This window comes from Thamnophis elegans, chromosome 3 (assembly GCF_009769535.1).
Source record: "Thamnophis elegans isolate rThaEle1 chromosome 3, rThaEle1.pri, whole genome shotgun sequence".
In the NCBI taxonomy this organism is placed as follows: domain Eukaryota; kingdom Metazoa; phylum Chordata; class Lepidosauria; order Squamata; family Colubridae; genus Thamnophis; species Thamnophis elegans.
In genome coordinates, this window is record NC_045543.1 from 136269321 (window position 1) to 136287707 (window position 18387).

General features: G+C 40.0%; 1 protein-coding gene across 1 annotated transcript in view; it reads right to left on the bottom strand.

Moving 5' to 3' along the window:
* DCC (DCC netrin 1 receptor) overlaps positions 1–18387 on the bottom strand; it is a 774549-nt gene that overhangs the window by 169562 nt on the left and 586600 nt on the right. Inside the window, exon 16 of the mRNA XM_032213902.1 lies at positions 3372–3467. Within this exon, the coding sequence (XP_032069793.1) occupies positions 3372–3467 (96 nt within the window). The remainder of the gene's footprint in view (positions 1–3371; positions 3468–18387) is intronic.

The following is an 18387-nucleotide window of genomic DNA, read 5'->3' on the forward strand; positions in this document are numbered from 1 at the left end:
GAAGATGCGAGTGGTGGTGGAAACTGTAGTAGCTTGCGTTACCACGGATGCCCGATCTCTGAATGAGTCCTTATTTTCTTACTCTGGCTGACATCTCTCCTTTGGCTGTCTAGAGCTAATTAACTTCAGTTTAGCAAAATAATAAATGTTAAGAAGTCCCCTCCTTCTTCCCCCTCTCTCTTTTGGGGTATACTGGCATTATAGTTCCTCAAATTATGCCTGAATTTGGTATTTTGAAATGTAAAATGGCTGGAGCAGAGATCATTATCATAAGGCCTGCACGGAGTTAAAGCCACCAGTGAAAATATAATATGTTTCTTTGCAGCATAATCATTTAATTTTGCTCCATCAGTAGTCTTTCCAGCTGAATCTTGACAAAGGCACAATGGACTCATTTTAGCAGGTAGTCAAATTTATCAAAAAGGGGCTGTTATGGACTCTGCCGCATATCCAGGGTGGATAGGTCAGGTTTTTTCATTTCCAAACAGAAGGATAATTAATTCACGTATTAACAGAGCTGCTTCCATATGGATGGATCTCTGTGTAATTGCCGTAGCATCTCTAATGAGGGATGCTCATTGGCTGAATGCGTGAACGACACAGCGCTTTCAAACTGAGAAGCCATAATTTCACATTCTGGTGGTAAATCGTTCAACCGTCATTATTCCTCTTTGCAGAGCTGAGAATACTGAACTATGAGGCAAGGAACTCCCATACCCTCCTGGTAACTTGCACTATGATATTACTATTTAATTAATCTCCATATTTTCATTAGGAGAATTTGTAGAGTGGGAAAACATTATTGATTCCTCACATTATTCTTCTAATAAGGGTGGGATGGAAGTACATTGGCATGCCACAAAATACTAAGTACACAAAGAAGAGGGGGCCAACCTATTCTCCAAAAACCTGAAGTCAGGACAAGAAGCAATGGATGGAAACTAATCAAGGAGAGAACCAACCTGGAATGAAGAAGAAATTACCTGACAGAGAGAACAATTAATCAGTGCAACGACTTGCCTCCAGACATTGTGAGTGCTCCAACATTATAGATTTTTAAGAAGAGATTGGACAACCATTTGTCTGAAATGATACAGGATTTCCTGATTGAGCAGGGGGTTGGACTAGAAGACCTCCAAGGTCTCTTCCAATGCTATTATTCTGTTATTCTGGCATATCATAAATGGAAGGTTTGTACATTTTTAAGGCATAATGGATCCCGATATTTTTTTAAAGATATGGAAGAAACTTTCTTCAGTTCTTTCTACAATAGCACAGACAAGTACAGGCTATGAAGAAGGGGAAAAAGTGAAACAGGTGGTACACAGTGGTGGGATTCAGCCAGTTCGCACCTATTCGGGAGAACCAGTTGTTAACTTTCAAAGCAGTTCAGAGAACCGGTTGTTGGAATAAACCTCCTTTTGTTTTTCCCCACTTTACAGGGCTATTCCTATAAGCAAGGCAGAAAGGAAACATTCTGGTGTTGTTTCTAGCCTAATCTTTATTGCCCTGCTTACAGAAACTGCCTCTCCGGTTAACCCTTATTACATTGTAACAGCTAAGGTGAAGCTCCCATCGATGTAAGTGACATTGAGTTGGCCATGCCCACACGGTCACATGACCACAGAGCCATGCCTAGCCAGCTGGTCACTAGGGCAGAGAACCAGTTGTTAAATTATTTAAATCCCACCACCAGTACATGGACTCCTTTGGGAACTTCTGGCCCAATTGCCAATGTGGCTTCTTCAGGAGTATCCCATTGGCAACCTATGGGAGAATTTGATTCAGGGAAAGATAATAGGATTTTCATTCTGCCTTGAGGAAGAGGTACAGGAGGACAGAGATGAGATGGCTGACTTCCCATGATTGTTCCCTGGAAAGTACAAAGTAACTACAGGTAGTTCTCAATACATAACCATTCATTATTCAATTGTTCAAAGTTACAATGTTAGTGAAGAAAGTGGCTTATGACCTTTCCTCACACTTAAAATTATTGCAGCATTCTGACGAGCACAGGATCAACATTTGGGTGTTTGGCAATGGTTCCAGTGACCTAGGGACACATAATTGCTATTTTGCAGCCAACTTCCAACAAGTCACTGGGGAAAGCTGGATTTGCTTAGTGACTGCATGATTCACTTATCAACTGCTGCGATTTGCTTAACAATCTTGGCTAAAAAATGTCACAAAATCAAGCATGACTCATTTAACAATTGCATTGCTTAGCAACAGAAATTCTGGTCCCAATGTGGCCATAAATCAAGGACCTCCTGTGGTTAGTTACCTGTAATTTCCTAAACCTTTAAGGAATTTTGGGAGAGGAGATAAAGGAAGGGTAACAACATACCGAACCTTGCATTTTAAACTGTTTTCAGCATCACTAAATTCAGCATCAAAAAATTGTAGAATATGCATGTAACAGACCTGGTACTTAAACTAGACAGCACCATTTCCTGTCACAAAGACACATGATATGCACAGGTAGCCAGATTTCACACATCCTTTTTAAGCGATGATGTGGATTGGCTTAGTTTTGACTTGTGTGAACACAGAAAACTGTGGTTTGTCTTAATTCAATAAATTAAGGCTAAGCAACACTGGCTTAGTGCCTTATACATGGGATGTCCGTGTTTGGTTTTCGATGTTTTGTGATGAGAATGTGTGAAAAAGTCATCTCAAGCACAATAACTCAAGTAACAGAGCAACAAAGTTAGAAGAGATCTTGGAGGCTTTCTAACCCAACCTCCTTCTCAAGCAGGAAACCCTCTACTATCTCAGACAAATGTTTCTCTTTTTAAAAACCTCCAGTGTTGGAACATTTACAATTCTGGAGACAAGTCGCTCCACTGGTTTATTGTTCTCACTTTTAGGAAATTTCTCCTTCCTTCTAGGTTGGTTCTCTGCTTGATTAGTTTCCATCCATTGCTTCTTGCCCTGCCTTCAGGTGCTTTGGAGAATAGCTTGACTCCCTCTTCTTTGTGGCAGCCCCTCAAATATTGGAACACTGCTGTCATTTCATCCGTAGTCCTTTTCCCTAGAATAGACGTACCCAGTTCCTGCAACCGTTCCTCATATGTTTTAGCCTTCAGTCTCCTGATCATCTTTTTTGCTCTTCTTTGCACTCTTTCTAGAGTCTCAACATGCTGTCACCATTGTTTTAGGGAGATCAATTCCTTCCTTCACTTGCAGTTATTAAGTCAACTGTAATGTCTCTGAGACTGATCTCCCAGACTTGTACCATCCCTATCCCAGCACATGGGATGACATCATCGGCATTAAAAGAAATAAACTTACTTTATCCAACCTTATGTGTTGCTGTAAGAGAGAGAGGTGGGTAGAGTAGGATAAAGACAGCATCCCTTCCAACTCACCTGTCAGTGATCTGGTGGTGGCGCTCTCATAAAGAGGCACTCCTTCCCCAGCATTGTTAAACGCCTTCAGAGATATGACATAATGGGAACTTGGTTCTGTAAATGAAGCAAATATAATATCATCAGAGTTAACAAAGTGAAGCAGAGTTGGGCGATCATCATAAGCCTACTTGCCAAATCAAATATGCATACTTAACATGATTTTCCTTGATTCATTCAAATGAGTGATACAAATGCATTTACGTGCTATATTGATTAAGCTGGATCTTGGCTTTTTTGAGGAGCCTTTGGTTAAGCCACCTTATGTTATGGTCTGTGAATTAAGAAAAGGCTCAGATTTGAGAATCTGGATAGAGAAGCTTTGAAGCTCCCCAAGGGTGAAACTGTTTTAAGAGATTAGAAACTAGGCTACATTTTTTCACCATCCACTGATTATGATTACTGATATTATGCTGTATGTATTGTTTTCTATATCATTGTTCTTTGCACAGTGGCCTTGGAGGGCATCTAAAATCTAATGAAATAAATAATTAAGCTAATAAATAAGCAAATAAGCAAATCAATCAATCAATTTTGTATAATCAGTGAAGAAATAAATAACCAAATACATTAAAAACAACAACTGCGTGCTAGAAGAAAGTGAAATTTTAAGAAAATCTCTGAATCATTTATACATCTCTCACTCATATAATATCCAATGTTCAAAACCAATTCTCAATCATATTCCCAGACCTATTAAGGAAAAAAAAAGATGAAAAAATTTGTTTATTTCTTACTAGGTTCATTTGGAGGAGCAATAAATAACTGCTGAGTTACTGGAAATGGTAGGAAACTAATTTTTTTCTGCCCATTTTATTTAACCCCTGATCATATCCAATCGATTGTAGTTTACTCGGTAGATCATAAGGTGTTTAAGTTCAGAACTACCTGATGCAACTTTCATGAGAAAAGTAGCCTCAACTGGACTCAGTCAGAATTCTGAAGATATCACCAGAGAACATTAAAAGGTCATCACACAGTTCTCTGATTTCATTTTCCCCTTTTCTGTTTTTATCATTGACCCCTTTCTTATGAATCCTGGCAAAAATAGATAAGTTCTTTTTAGTGAGGAGGTCCCTGGTGCTCTCTGAACTTGGCTGGTTTTTGCAGGCATCTCATTGTCAGATTAGGTAATGAACTAATCTAGCACTGATGATGTTACCTACTTTGGCTAATGAAACGTCTGCAAGAAAACAGCCAAACTCAGGGGGTACTAAGGACCTTTCTCATTCAGGGGTGAAATGCTACTGGTTTGGACCAATTCAGTTGAACTGGTAGTAAAAAGTGCTATCGGTTTGCCTGAACTGGTAGTAAAAAAAATGCTACCAGATCAGGCAAACCAATATTTCTGACGATCAGCTGTGATGCACGATTTATATTAGCTAGAAAGCAGGATTTCCTGCTTTCTAGCTAATCTAAATCACGTGGCACAGCGGATTCTCCCTCTCGCTGTTCTACTTACTTTTGCAGACATGCTCGGTAGCAGGCTCCGTCCACCTGCCCAGACATCATCACGTCCTTTTTTGATGCTCTGCGCATGCGCAGAGGCGGGCACTCACATTTGTGAACTGGTAGAAAAGGTAAGTTGATTTTACCCCTGCTCTCATTTCAAATCTGAGCTACATATACACCCCTCCATCAACCATGTTTTTAAAATTAAGACCAATATTTGTCCTTATGGAAGCAGTTGTGTTTCAAAAAGGCAGACGGTCAAGGACAACAACAACAATGGGTTGTGAAGGGCAACTCATTAAAACTGTTTAAATCAAATTATGCTATATAAAAAACCACTTTCAGGGGTGAAATGCTATTGGTTTGGACTTTGGAATTAGCAATTATAATTTGGCAGCAAATTGTAAGGTGACCAATCCCTGAGCACATTTATTGCTCTAAGAGTGAATAGCTATATACATTTGGCTGGGAAAAGCAATGAGCATCTCAACCATCCACCTTGCAACCACATTCTGAGATGCAACTTGCCATCGCACATGGGATACATCACTGGAACAGCACACGTCTTAAACTGTTGCTCACTGCTATGCCTGGCTATTGAATAATCACCCCTGCCAGTTTCTTGGTGATAGGAGACCTACTCAAAATATTCATTAAAAACAAATCCATCTTGTTACTGCTGAGAGTTTCTCAGCTGCTCAGTTGGTAAAATAAAGTGGATTTGCTTGACTTGATTGCAGGAGCTATGCATTTCACCACCGTATACAGGAAAAAAAAACAATTCTCCTTACAAAAATAATATCATTAAAGATACATATCTATATTTAGAAATCAAGTTGTTCGATTCTCAACTAATTGGACTCAGCATTTCTCTTAGCTGCTATAGACATTCTTAAAACTACATTTTATAAAGTTTCATCACGTGGCAAGAAAGAGAAAAACATCTCAAGTATAACATAACTATAAATAATCACTTCAGCTACTATTTCAAAATAATTACACAAAATACTTTCTTGAAGTGGTATAATGAATGTTTTAAAGCACTTAACTTTGGAAATAATATATAAGTAACATATTAGCAATGTTGTAGCACACACAAATATACTTGTATATGCACACAGTGTACAGTATATACAGCACATATACATGTACATATGTATATGTATATAATTTCCTTCAAGTTAAGTTTTGACCTCTGGCAGCTATATGGATAAGATCCTGAAGTTTTGTTTTCAAAACTGCTTTGCCATTGCATCCTTTGGCTGATTGAGACAGACTAGTTCAATGCTTCCCAGCTGGATTTGGGTCTAAGGCAGGAGTAGAACTCACAATAGAATAAAATAGAATTATTTGACATGCAAAGCAACAAAGTAGTAATAACTATGATACCAATAAGAGGGATTATTAGAGAAGATGAAAAGGATACTACTATTACTACTATACAACATGAGTACATATATTTAGACATTAAAATAGTGTGAGATTTAGGGGTTCAGCAGAATGATGACAGGAGGAGGAAAATGTCCCTGTGTCTAGATGTTTGGCATGCAAACCTCTATAGTGGCATTCCGAGGGGAAGAGTTGAAACAATGTATGCTCAGGATGTGAGGGGTCTGAAGATATTTTCTCAGCCCTCTTTCTGACCCATGCAATATACAGCTCCTCAGTGGAAGACAGACTGGTTTCAATTGTCCCCCCTCCCCTGCAGTACTAACTATGCATTGATGTCTGTACCAGTCTGTTTGGTTACTGTACCAAACCAGACAGTTATCAAAGTACAGATGACAAACTTGAAAATTACTCTGTAGAATTGTATAAGCAACTCCTGGGGCAGTCTGAATTTTCTTAGTCAAAGCAGGAACATTCTTTGTTGTGCGTTGTTGGCTAACACATGAGAATCGATGATGATTCTCATGTTTTAGTCCAATGCCTTTAATTACCACTCTTATTGTACATAGAAGAAAGAAAAGGGAGGGAGGGAAGGAAGGAAGGAAGGATGGATGGAGGAATGTTAGAAATTTAGAAGAGTACTGAAGCAAAACTAGCTGAGAACGACCAAGAAAAACATATTTATGGATTATTTCCAAATCCTTGTAAACAAATCCTTCTTTTTTCTTTATCCAGATAATGCTGTCCCTCATCCATAAAGAAGAAATCTACTGCCTTAGTGTTATTGGGTTGGACATAAGCTAGAAGTCTAATTAAATTATTCATTCTCTTAGCTACCAGTTTTCTTCATATCCATGCTACTTATTGAGAGTTGTCTGAACTATCGATTCAAATCAGTTCTCACTTTCAGCTGATGGGGAGTTAAAAATCTTGACTGGCTTTCAAATTAATAATTCAACATTTTTTGGTGTAACACAATCAGTCTTCATGGAGGTGGCTAAATCTTTTCCTTTCATACTAGGAATGAAATTTTAACAGCACATTTCCAATTAAAGAAGGGTGCTGGACAAAGGAAAGTATAAGTCAAACCACTGGAGCCCCTAGCCCAGTCTTGGTCACAATGATTGGCAGTTGTAGAATTCAAGTAGAGTTTTTCTTTGTCAAAACTGCCAGTGGCAAAATATTAAACCCGAGACCTACAGCAGGTGCTGCGTGCAATCCCAGGGCCATTTTGACTCTTGGCTTCAGCTTGTATGGCCTTCAAAAGACTTTTGTAAAAACATAATTAAGATCCTTGGCAAGAGCAATTTATCCTACTGCTAGCTAGTCCGCCATGCTATTTGGAAAAAAGGAGACAGAGTAAAGCACAGTATCAAGAGGAAAGTAAAAGAGAAAAGAACATTAGAAAGAATGATAATAGGGAACTGGGGCTCCAGGTAACTTTGGTACCCCATATTATTCATTTCAGGTGGTTCAGTTTAAGGCAAGTTATGACTTCACTGTGGCCAGAGGACTGGATGAGTGCTACCTATACCAAAATGGAAAAAAGGGGGTGCATACTTCATGCAATTCAAGAACCCCCTCCCTTCAATCCTGAAACAATTTGGTCAGTGTCTGGGTTGAAAGCTGAAGTCATCCCCTTCTGCAGCATTGGTCTGAAGAATCAAAAGAGGCATAGATCTACTGATCCCTCACATCCAAGATATAAATTGTTTCACCTTCTACCCTCAAAACGATGCTATAGAGCACTGCACACCAGAACAACATGGCACAAGGATAGTTTTCCCCCCGAATGCCATCACTCTGCTAAACCACTAATTCCCATAACACTGTCAAACTATTTACTAAGAATGTATTACTATTCTTCTTCTCTTCCTTCCTAGTACCTCTTTCCTAGTATCTATCTCTTCCCACTTATGACTATAACCATGTTGCTCGTAACTTTATAATTTATATTGTTTTATTTGTTTCCTAGTATGATTTGATTGCTTATTAGTAACCTATGACTATCACTAAGTGTTGTATCTTATGATTCTTGATGAATGTACTGTATATACTCGAGTATAAGCCTAGTTTTTCAGCCCACTTTTTGGGCTGAAAAAAGCCGCCTCGGCTTATACTCGAGTCAGTGAAAAATTTGCCCGAAATGGAGGAGAAAAAGGGGCGGGGCCATGCCGCTGGGTGACACTCGTGAATGGCCCAGTGCCCCTGTGAGTTTCCCCTCCCTCTGTGTCAGTTTGCCGCGCAGCGCGCACCGCACCATCCCCCCTCCTCACGTTCTAATGTAATGCAGGGCTGTCTTACGATTCCCCTTCCTCCTCCTCCTGCCGCTCTGCAACGATGTCCCACCTCCTCCTTGTTATGGCAAGCAGCCACATAGCGATGTCCCACCTCCTCTGGTACAGTGATCCAATGATAGGAATCACTGTGCCGTGTGTCATAGGAGGCGGGACATCGCTCCCGCGGCTGCACGGGACATCATCATCACAGCGGGACATCAGCATCATGAGGTGAGTGAAGTATTTCATTGAATACACCACTAGTTTACTGTTTTTCTTTGAAATAAATATTCAAAAACATTATTGGTATCTATTTTTATTTTTGAAATTTACCGGTAGCTGCTGCATTTCCCACCCTAGGCTTATACTCGAGTCAATAACTTTTCCAGTTTTTTGTGGTAAAATTAGGTGCCTCGGCTTATATTCGGGTCGGCCTATACTCGAGTATATACGGTATACTATCTTATTTTTTTTTTAGTACACTGAGAGCCTATCCACCAAAGACAAATTCCTTGTGTGTCCAATACACTTGGCCAATAAAGAATTCTATTCTATTCTATTCTATTCTATTATCATATTCTATTCTATGAGTTTAAGATGACTTGAGTTGTTTCAATTAGGAAAGTAGGAGGCCTTTTTCCTTTGGTGAATGCATTTCAGGGTTCCAAATAGATTCCAAAATTAAATTAGAGTCCAAGGCAAATGTTTCCTAAAAGTTCCAATTTATTAAAAGAGCCATGTTGACACATCTGAGAAAACCCAAATCTGAAAGCTTCCAGGTTTTCCCACCAAGTTGAAAGTTCAAGCTTCTGACCCAACACCCACAAGTCCATCACATGGTCCAATCCTCAACTGCCACAATGACAGATTGCACCCCTCCAATTCTGGCCAGGTGCAGAGACAAAGATGACCTTAGCTTTCTAAGAAGAATGTTATTATGGCTACATATCACCCAACTCTGTATAATCCCCCCTCCCATTTTCCCACAATAGAAAGTAGACAGTAGAAAGTGTGGCAGGCCTGAAATCCAAAAGAAAAGATGGTTTGCAGGCATAACAGTAGGTTAGAAACACCCCTCAAGTGGCACATTTTCCAATAAACACTCAGTCCACATTGCTTGTGTCTTCAAACTCCATCTTCCATTCTTACCAGGAACAGCTTCTATTCCCAAGGGAAAGAAGGTCACCTAGCCAAAACAATCCTCACTATCGATTTGCTCCTTCCCCCCGCCTTAAGAATGTGGCGAGTCCAAAAAACCTCCTTAAATAGTAAAGAGAAAGAAAAGAAATTTATAATAGAGAGCTAAATAAAATGGCTACACATATGTCAAAATCGAGCTCGACACCTTACATGTTATGTCTCTGTGAGTTGTTTTGGATGGATTTTTGCTGAAATACTTGGGACAGTCTCAAAGTGGAGAAAGCATAAGCTTGAGAGACTGACATCCTTGATATGAAATTCCATATTTCATTTCAATTTATAATCCTGGACATGCTGAGGATGATTAATCCTATTATTTAAATGCCAAATGAATCAATATTACTTATTTTACAATACTGCTCAATGATTCCCTACCCCCATATTTTGTAATTACTTTTATGTCCTACATTGATACATTTGGTTAATATTACTAATGAGATGGATGGCATGTTCACTGCCAGAAAAAGAAGCCTACTTTTTTTTAAAAAAAATGGCCTGATGAATAACTGGAGCAGTTATTCATTCATAACACTCGAGGGTGATCAGATCATTCTCCCAGAATTATTCATCGTACTGGTGCTCACTGCATCCACACTGGCTGAGCAGAAATCATTTGGTATGCATGGAGATGAATGCATAGATTTATTCACAAAATTTCCACAATTAGCTTTTCGGCTAAGAACGTGATTTGCAAGGAATGAATTTGCACAAGGTCCCTTCCCATAATTGTACATAAAAGGGAAAGGAAAGGGAGTTGTTTCTATAGCAACATGGCTGACCACTTTCTCCTGTCCTTTGGTAAAAGAAGTCCAATTAATGTTTTCATTGTTATGGGTCATTAGAGAGAAAGGGGTCCATAAAAGCCAACAGCTTCTTTTCTACAAACTCAAACCCTACCCACCCTACCCTACTCATTAATCCCCATTACCCATTCCTGAATGACATCCACAGGTAAAAGAACTCATTTCAGCAGCTTCTTTTATAAAGTGCAAATGAGCCTTGATGGATCATGAGATGCCAAGTAGGAAAAAAATAATATTTGTACCTCACCAAATAATTTTGTTAGCTAAATAATACTGGAATATTTGGAAATAATACTGATATGTAGGTTGTGCATGGATAGCTAGACAGATAATGATGGATAATGATGATAGCTAGAAAGCCAGATAGATAGATAGATAGATAGATAGATAGATAGATAGATAGATAGATAGATAGATAGATAATACACAGACAAACACAGAGATAGATAAATGATGATAGATGATAGATAGATTAGACAGATTAGACAGATAGATAGATAGATAGATAGATAGATAGATAGATAGATAGATAGATGATAGATAGATAGATAGATAGATATACAGACAGACAGACAGACAGACAGACAGACAGACAGACAGATGACTGATAGATAGATAAGATTGATAGGTGATTAGATAGATAGATAGATAGATAGATAGATAGATAGATAGATAGATAGATAGACAGACAGACAGACAGACAGACAGACAGACAGACAGACAGACAGACAGACAGACAGACAGACAGGATATATCAACGGACAGACAGAGAGACAGACATGAATTAATACACTTAGATGCTTGGGTGTATTTCAATATCTAGAGAAAACAAATTAATTCAATTTAGCAGACCATACCTAAAGGACAGGTTAGGCAGAAGTCTGCTTAAAGTGGGCTTCATCTTCTTTTGAAAGTAATTGCCTTACTTCTAAACTTGAATGGAAAACCTTTCACAGACCACTAAACATATGGATGGATAGACTGAGGACCTCCAAGAAGATGATATATCATAGCTAAAGTGCTATCATCCTTCCCTCGGTATCTTTCAAAGATTTTTCTGTCTATGGACCAAAGACAGATTCCTTGTCTGTCCAATCACACTTGGACAATAAAGGCCTAAATGGGATGCCGTAGAGCCCACCCACAAATTCTGCTACTGATTCAGGTCTACCAGTCTGAAGTGGCAGAATACCACCTCTGGCACAGTGCAATTTCAGTCCTGGATGCTTTGCTTGTCTTCTTTGGTGGAGCAGGTGCAACATTCAGCCAGAGTAATGCAAAGTAGACCTAAAGCTCATCTTAAGAACACATCCCATTTTGAAGAATCTTTTAATCCTATTAAGTTACTCTTAATCATATTAGCTGTTTTCATTTTTTTAATACTGCATTAGCTCAGCATTAACCTCCTATCAGTCTAGTGTTCACCAAAGCGGTTAATTTCCCTTGCTGTTTAGATACACAGCAAGATTCTGCTTAGGAAATGGTTCCCTTCCATCTTATGCAGCCACCCTGGCTGAGATGATTTCAAAACATAATCTTGCCTCTCAGGAGGACTTAATCCAGGTTAATTTAAATTTTAACCTCATTTGTGTTCTTTGACAATTTGTCATTAAAGCAGAATTGATACCAATGGAAGCATCTTCCTTTTTTTTTATTTAGTGCATGGAGAAACAGAACAGATTCAATCCAGTCTTCAAGATTGCAATGCACCTCTCTGCAACTCATGTTTTAAATAAATTCTGCTGGAAATAATGGATGATTTAGAACCTTGTGACGGTATAAACCTCCCAGTTCCAAAAATATCCACCCAAAAGCCACATGTCATTGCACAAAGGACATCATGAGATCATCTCCGCAATGATGAAGCCTCAATCCATCAGTTCCACTTCCCTTTCAGTATTTACCACCTCATCTCTGATTCTCTTTTTCTATTAGGCCTGATTTTTGCAAAGTTGTAGAAGATAAAGCAGAGGGAGCCAAGATTTTGGAACAGAGGAAACTTCGGAATGGTAGTGTCAATTTTCCAAGATCACCGCAGATGGTGACTGTAGACAAGAAATTAAAAGACATTTGCTCCTGGGGAGGGGAGCTATGGCAAATCTAGACAGCATCCTAAAAAGCAGAGACATCACCCTGCCAACTAAAGTGCGTATAGTCAAGGCTATGGTTTTCCCAGCTGCAATGTATGGTTGTGAAAGTTGGACCATAAGAAAGACTGAGCACCAAACATTTGAGGCCTTTGAACTATGGTGCTGGAAAAGACTCCTGCGAGTCCCTTGGACTGCAAGGTGATCAAACCACTCAGTCCTAGAGGAGACCAACCCTGACTGCTCTTTAGAAGGACAGATCCTGAAGATGAAACTCAAATACTTTGGCCACCTCATGAGAAGGAAGGACTCCCTGGAGAAGAGCCTAAAGATTGAGGGTAAAAGAAGAAGGATGAGAATGAGGTGGCTGGATGGAGTCACTGAAGCAGTGGGTGTGAGCTTAAATGGACTTTAGGGCAATGGTAGAGGACAGGAAGGCCTTGAGGAACATTGTCCATGCGGTCGCAATGGGTTGGACATGACTTCACAACTAACAACAATAACAAAAATGCCTGTGTAGATTAGGGGTGTCAAAAGGCCCAGGCGGGGGGCAGATCCAACCCATGGGGTGGTGAGATGTGGCCCACAGGAACACCCTAGAAACAACAAATGACCACCCTGCATTGCCTCTTTCAGCAAAAACATTGCTCAGGAGGGCTGTGTGTGGCCCTCCTGAGCTCTATTTCCATTGGCAGAGGGTTGCAGAATGCTGTTGCAGCTGAAAACAGAGCTCGAGAGGGCCATGGGCAGCTCTCCTGACCTCTGTTTATGCTAGCTGAGGGTTGCAGGAAGCCATCACAGCTGAAAGCAGATCTTGGGAGCCCATTTTGACTGGCAGAGTGCTGAAGCAACCACAGGCTCCCCCCACATGTGTGATGTTGAGATGGCTACGTCCACCCTCGTTCCCCGAGGTCAAACACAAACCTGATGTGATCCTCAATGAAATCGAGTTTGAACACCCTTGGTATAGAATGCTCTCATGTTATATAAAATATATTTATTTACTTTTTCCTTACTCTTTGACCAATATTTGATGCTTGAGCCCTAAAAATATAGATTCAATAGAAAAAGATAGTAATTTTCTCAATATAAGTTCTCTTTTTGTTACCTAATTACGTTAACTTAATGACTGTTGATCTTGTATAGTTTATATTGCATTTGTTATTGTTTTAATAGATGAGCCACCGAGAGAATCAGGTGGGCCCTAAATCTATCTATCTATCTATCTATCTATCTATCTATCTATCTATCTATCTATCTATCTATCTATCTATCTATCTATCTATTATCTATCTATCTATCTATCTATCTATCTATCTATCTATCTATCTATCTATCTATCTATCTAAAACAGTTCAAGAATTCAAGAGCAAATCTCATCATTAAAGAAGCTTGTGAGACATTAGCTTTCCTGGCCAACACCTACTTTCTGTCCCCACCCACCCACTCACCCACTTGATTAATCTTTAAATCTGTTTCTGATAACTGCTAAGGCATTTGGAAGACACTTAGACAGATTTTCAAGAAACTCAAACTCCTTTAACATTGTAAATTCTTCAAACTATCCTAATCTGCATTCCAAGTTCAATGATTTTGATTATAAGATGTAACATTCAACCAAACCTTTTTGAAAAATGTGGTGTATATGTTAGGAAATAAAGCAATAAACTGACCAAATACAGATCAGATATAAGTGTTAGGTGGAGAAAGAGAAACCCAAAGGAAAAAATTGCAAAAAAAATGTCCAACCTAATCTGAAAGGCATTCGGATCTCAGAATACCAAATGTATTTATGACACAGCCCTCTGTGCTGCCAGTTATACAGAAGGAACCCTAGAGTTTTCAGAAAGTTACAAAGCACTGGAAAATAAAGATCGACATATCTTGCTGTTGCATTGCCAGAAATGCTAATGCAAATACCCTGTGGATAGTTGTTTGTACTTAGGAATGCAGACATTACAAGTTATTGGGTTAGGATTTTATGAAGCAGGCCTCTGTAGAAAGAGACAGGCATAGTTTTTAGCTCTCTGAGAGAAGTGTGGTGGGAGTAAAGTCTTTTCAACTTTCTTCTTCTACCACTGAGATGCTTCCTGATCTGAAATGCCAAAGCCACCCACTTTTTGCAGGAGTTCTGGTGAAAAATAAAGAGTTCTTCAAATACACTGTGGACAGGGGTGGGCTGCTACAGGTTCCCCCGGGTTCGGAAGAACCTGTAGCTAACATTATGGCTGGTTCAGAGAACCTCCAAATCCTGCCTTTGGCTGGCCCCGCCCACCCTCACCCACCCCACCGAGGAGTCATGGGAGGGGGAGTGCAAGACAAAACATAAGACAATACGTGAATAAGAAAAAAAAATAAAGCAATAAAACACAACTTTCATTCAACATTCGGGTGGGGGCGAATTAGAATCTTATCCCCAGGCCTGACGGGATAGCCAGATCTTAAGGGCTGTGCGGTGGTCTCTCAAGTACTCAGATCCACTACCATGGAGGGCTTTATGGATGGTAAGTAGCACCTTGAAGTGCACCCGGAGATCAACAGGTAGCCAGCGCAGCTCGCGGAGGATAGGTGTTATGTGGGCGAACCGCGGTGCGCCCACGATCACTCGCGTGGCCACATTCTGGACTAGCTGAAGTCGCCGGATGCTCTTCAAGGGCAGCCCCATGTAGAGCACATTGCAGTATTCCAGCCTAGAGATCACAAGGGCTCGAGTGACTGTTGTGAGGGCCTCCCGGTTCAGGTAGGGTCACAGCTGGCGCACCAGGCGAACCTGGGCAAATGCCCCCCTGGTCACAGCCGATAAATGATGGTCAAAAGTCAGCTGTGGGTCCAGGAGGACTCCCAAGTTGTGAACCCTATCTGAGGGGTGTAAAATTTGACCCCCCAGCCTGAGCGATGGAACACTGGCCAAATTATTGGGAGGGAAACACAACAGCCACTCGGTCTTGTCCGGGTTGAGTACCAGTTTGTTAGCTCTCATCCAGTTCTTAATGGCCTCAAGACCCTGGTTTATCACGTCCACCGCTTCATTGAGTTGGCACGGGGCGGACAAGTACAACTGAGTGTCGTCCGCGTATTGATGGTATTTTATCCCGTGCCTCCGAATGCTTTAAGAAGAAGGACTGCACTGCTTTGTGAAGTAGCTTCAAGGGGAAACTTTGTTCCAATGTTTGTTAAAACAAAGCATCTTTATCCATTTTACAGCCCCCAAAGTGCAGTATATATAGCTCCCCATTGCAGAAGATTTGGAAAAATTGGGGAAATGAAAAATAGCTTTGATAACAGAGGACCTGGCCAATACATGTTAAATATATTCACAAATTAATTAACTAGATTTTTATCCCACCCTTTATTGTTGTTTTGGTTGTTGTTGTTGTTAGTTGCAAAGTCATGTCCGACCCATTGTGACCCCATGGACAATATTCGTCCAGGCCTTCCTGTCCTCTATCATCCACCAGAGTCCATGTAAACTCATGCCAACTGATTCAGTGATTCCATCCAGCCACCTCATTCTCTGTCGTCCACTTCTTCTTTTGCCCTCTATCATTCAATCCTACTTTTATTACTATGTAAATAACTGAAGACATATTTTCTCCTTCTATTTTCCCCACTACAACAACCCTATGAGGTGGATTGAACTGAAAGAGAGTGGCTGGACCAAAACCATCCAATCTAGCTTTCATGCCTAAGGTGGGACTAGAACTCACAGTCTCCTGGTTTCTAGGCCAACATTTTAACCACTACACCAAACTGGCTCTAATCTTCATCAAACTGGTTCTAAGCTTTTAGAGCCAAACATGCTTAGTAGCCTCCTAGAGTGGTAGCCATATTAAAACTGTAGAATCCACTTGGAAACAAATACACTTCTTAATGTTTTTTAAATGATTTAATTCCAAAGCCCATCTACCTGAAATGAGCTGTTCCACAAACCATTATTAAAATCAATGGATCTCCCCATCCAACTTATGAATGAATTTATTGCATTCATTAATTTCTCCAAATCCTTTTTAAAAGATTAATCAGATACATTCTTTTCCCCATCCACCTTCAAAGTCAATTGATTTTTCCCATTCTATTTCATCTCTAAAATGATTTTTTTCACCCCCTTGTACGTATATTAATTTTATGTTAACGGGCCAGTGGAATATGCAGTTAGTCTAGAAATCTGTTCTAACAACAGAAAAGAGAATTCTGCTGATTGACATTTCAAATAAATGGAAGTTAGAGATCAGGAAAGAAAAATTTGAAAGATGTAGCTGGACTGAATGGAGCTCGACTGAATGGAGGGCAGTGCGGGGGGGGGGAACAATAGTGAAAGATAAACCTCCTTCTTGTTTATAAACCTGTAATCCCTTAATTTGGGATAGTAGAGTCCAGGTGACCAGATGGAGCTAAGCATTTGCAAACAACATGGAACAACTTGCATCCAGAAGTTGAGAATGTTCCAACACTGAAAGTTTTTAAGAAGATGTTGGATAACTATTTGTCTGAAATGCTGTAGGGTTTCCTGTCTAAGCAGGGGTTTGGACTAGAAGACCTCCAACCTCCTCCCCCTCTGTTTGATATCTTTTTTTTTATTTGAAGGCTCAACTCTTGTAGCTATTGCTGATGCTACAAACAAGAAATTTTCAACAAATCTGATATACAGCGTGGTACATAAGCCCAAAGGGATTCACATCATTGGAGTGTCTGATTTTTCACAACAGCTAGTCCTAAAGCTTGCCTTAACTTCTGTGCGGGAAGACAAATAGAAGTTGATCCCCATAAGACTAAACTCCAATAGAAATCAATGTAGTTGTGAAAGAGTCACCACTAAATTTGTAACGGCAATAAGAATTTCTCTGTGACAAAAAAAAAACAAGGAAAAATTCTGCTTGTACAGTTTGAAAATAGATCTGTTTCAACCAACACACTGAAATATAGAATCATAGGACTGGAAGGAACCCTTGGATGTCTTCTAGTCCAAAGCCCTGTCCAAAGCAGGAATCCTTATACCATCCTGGACAAATTAATGTCCAATTCATTTTACATAGAATATAGAATAACAGAGTTGGTGTCCCTAAATCCTAAAAGAAAAATCTGTTCTGTTTGCAAAGTACAGTTGAACTCTGATCACTGGTTCCTACTTTTCCCTCTCTGAGAAATACATTCACTTTGGAGGTATGTCAACTTATTGTCCTCCAGATATTTTAGAAAAACTCGCATCTTATCAATGAGCCAACATGGTCATTGACAAGTGATTATAGGAAGTGGTGGGATTAACATTTTGTACTACCAGTTCTGTGGTCGTGGCTTGGTAGGTGTGGTTTGGTGGCCATGGCAGGGGAAGGATACTGCAAAATCCCCATTCCCTCCCCACTCCTGGGGGAAGGATACTGCAAAATCCCCATCCCTCCCCACCCAACTAACCTGCTTTCCAGTTCCATTTTCCAGTGCAGGGCAACAAAAGAAGACCCAATTGGGAGTCAGGAGGCAGAGAATATTCAAAATGTCCACTACCAGTTTGCCAGAATACCGGCTGAATACCACCTCTGATCATAGGCTTTGCAGTCCAAAAGAACATCAGAGTGTGATGCCATAATGAGAACCCTAACTTATTTCTGTTTAATAAGAGGGTTGAAAGCTATTTCTAGCCTGCTAAAATGGGATGAATCTAGAGATCCTGTTTTGAACATACTGCTAAATAAACCAAAGAAGCAGCATCTGAACATTAGTTTACCACTTTAATGACAGGAGAAGCTAAGAGAGAATTGCCAAGAAGTGTCTA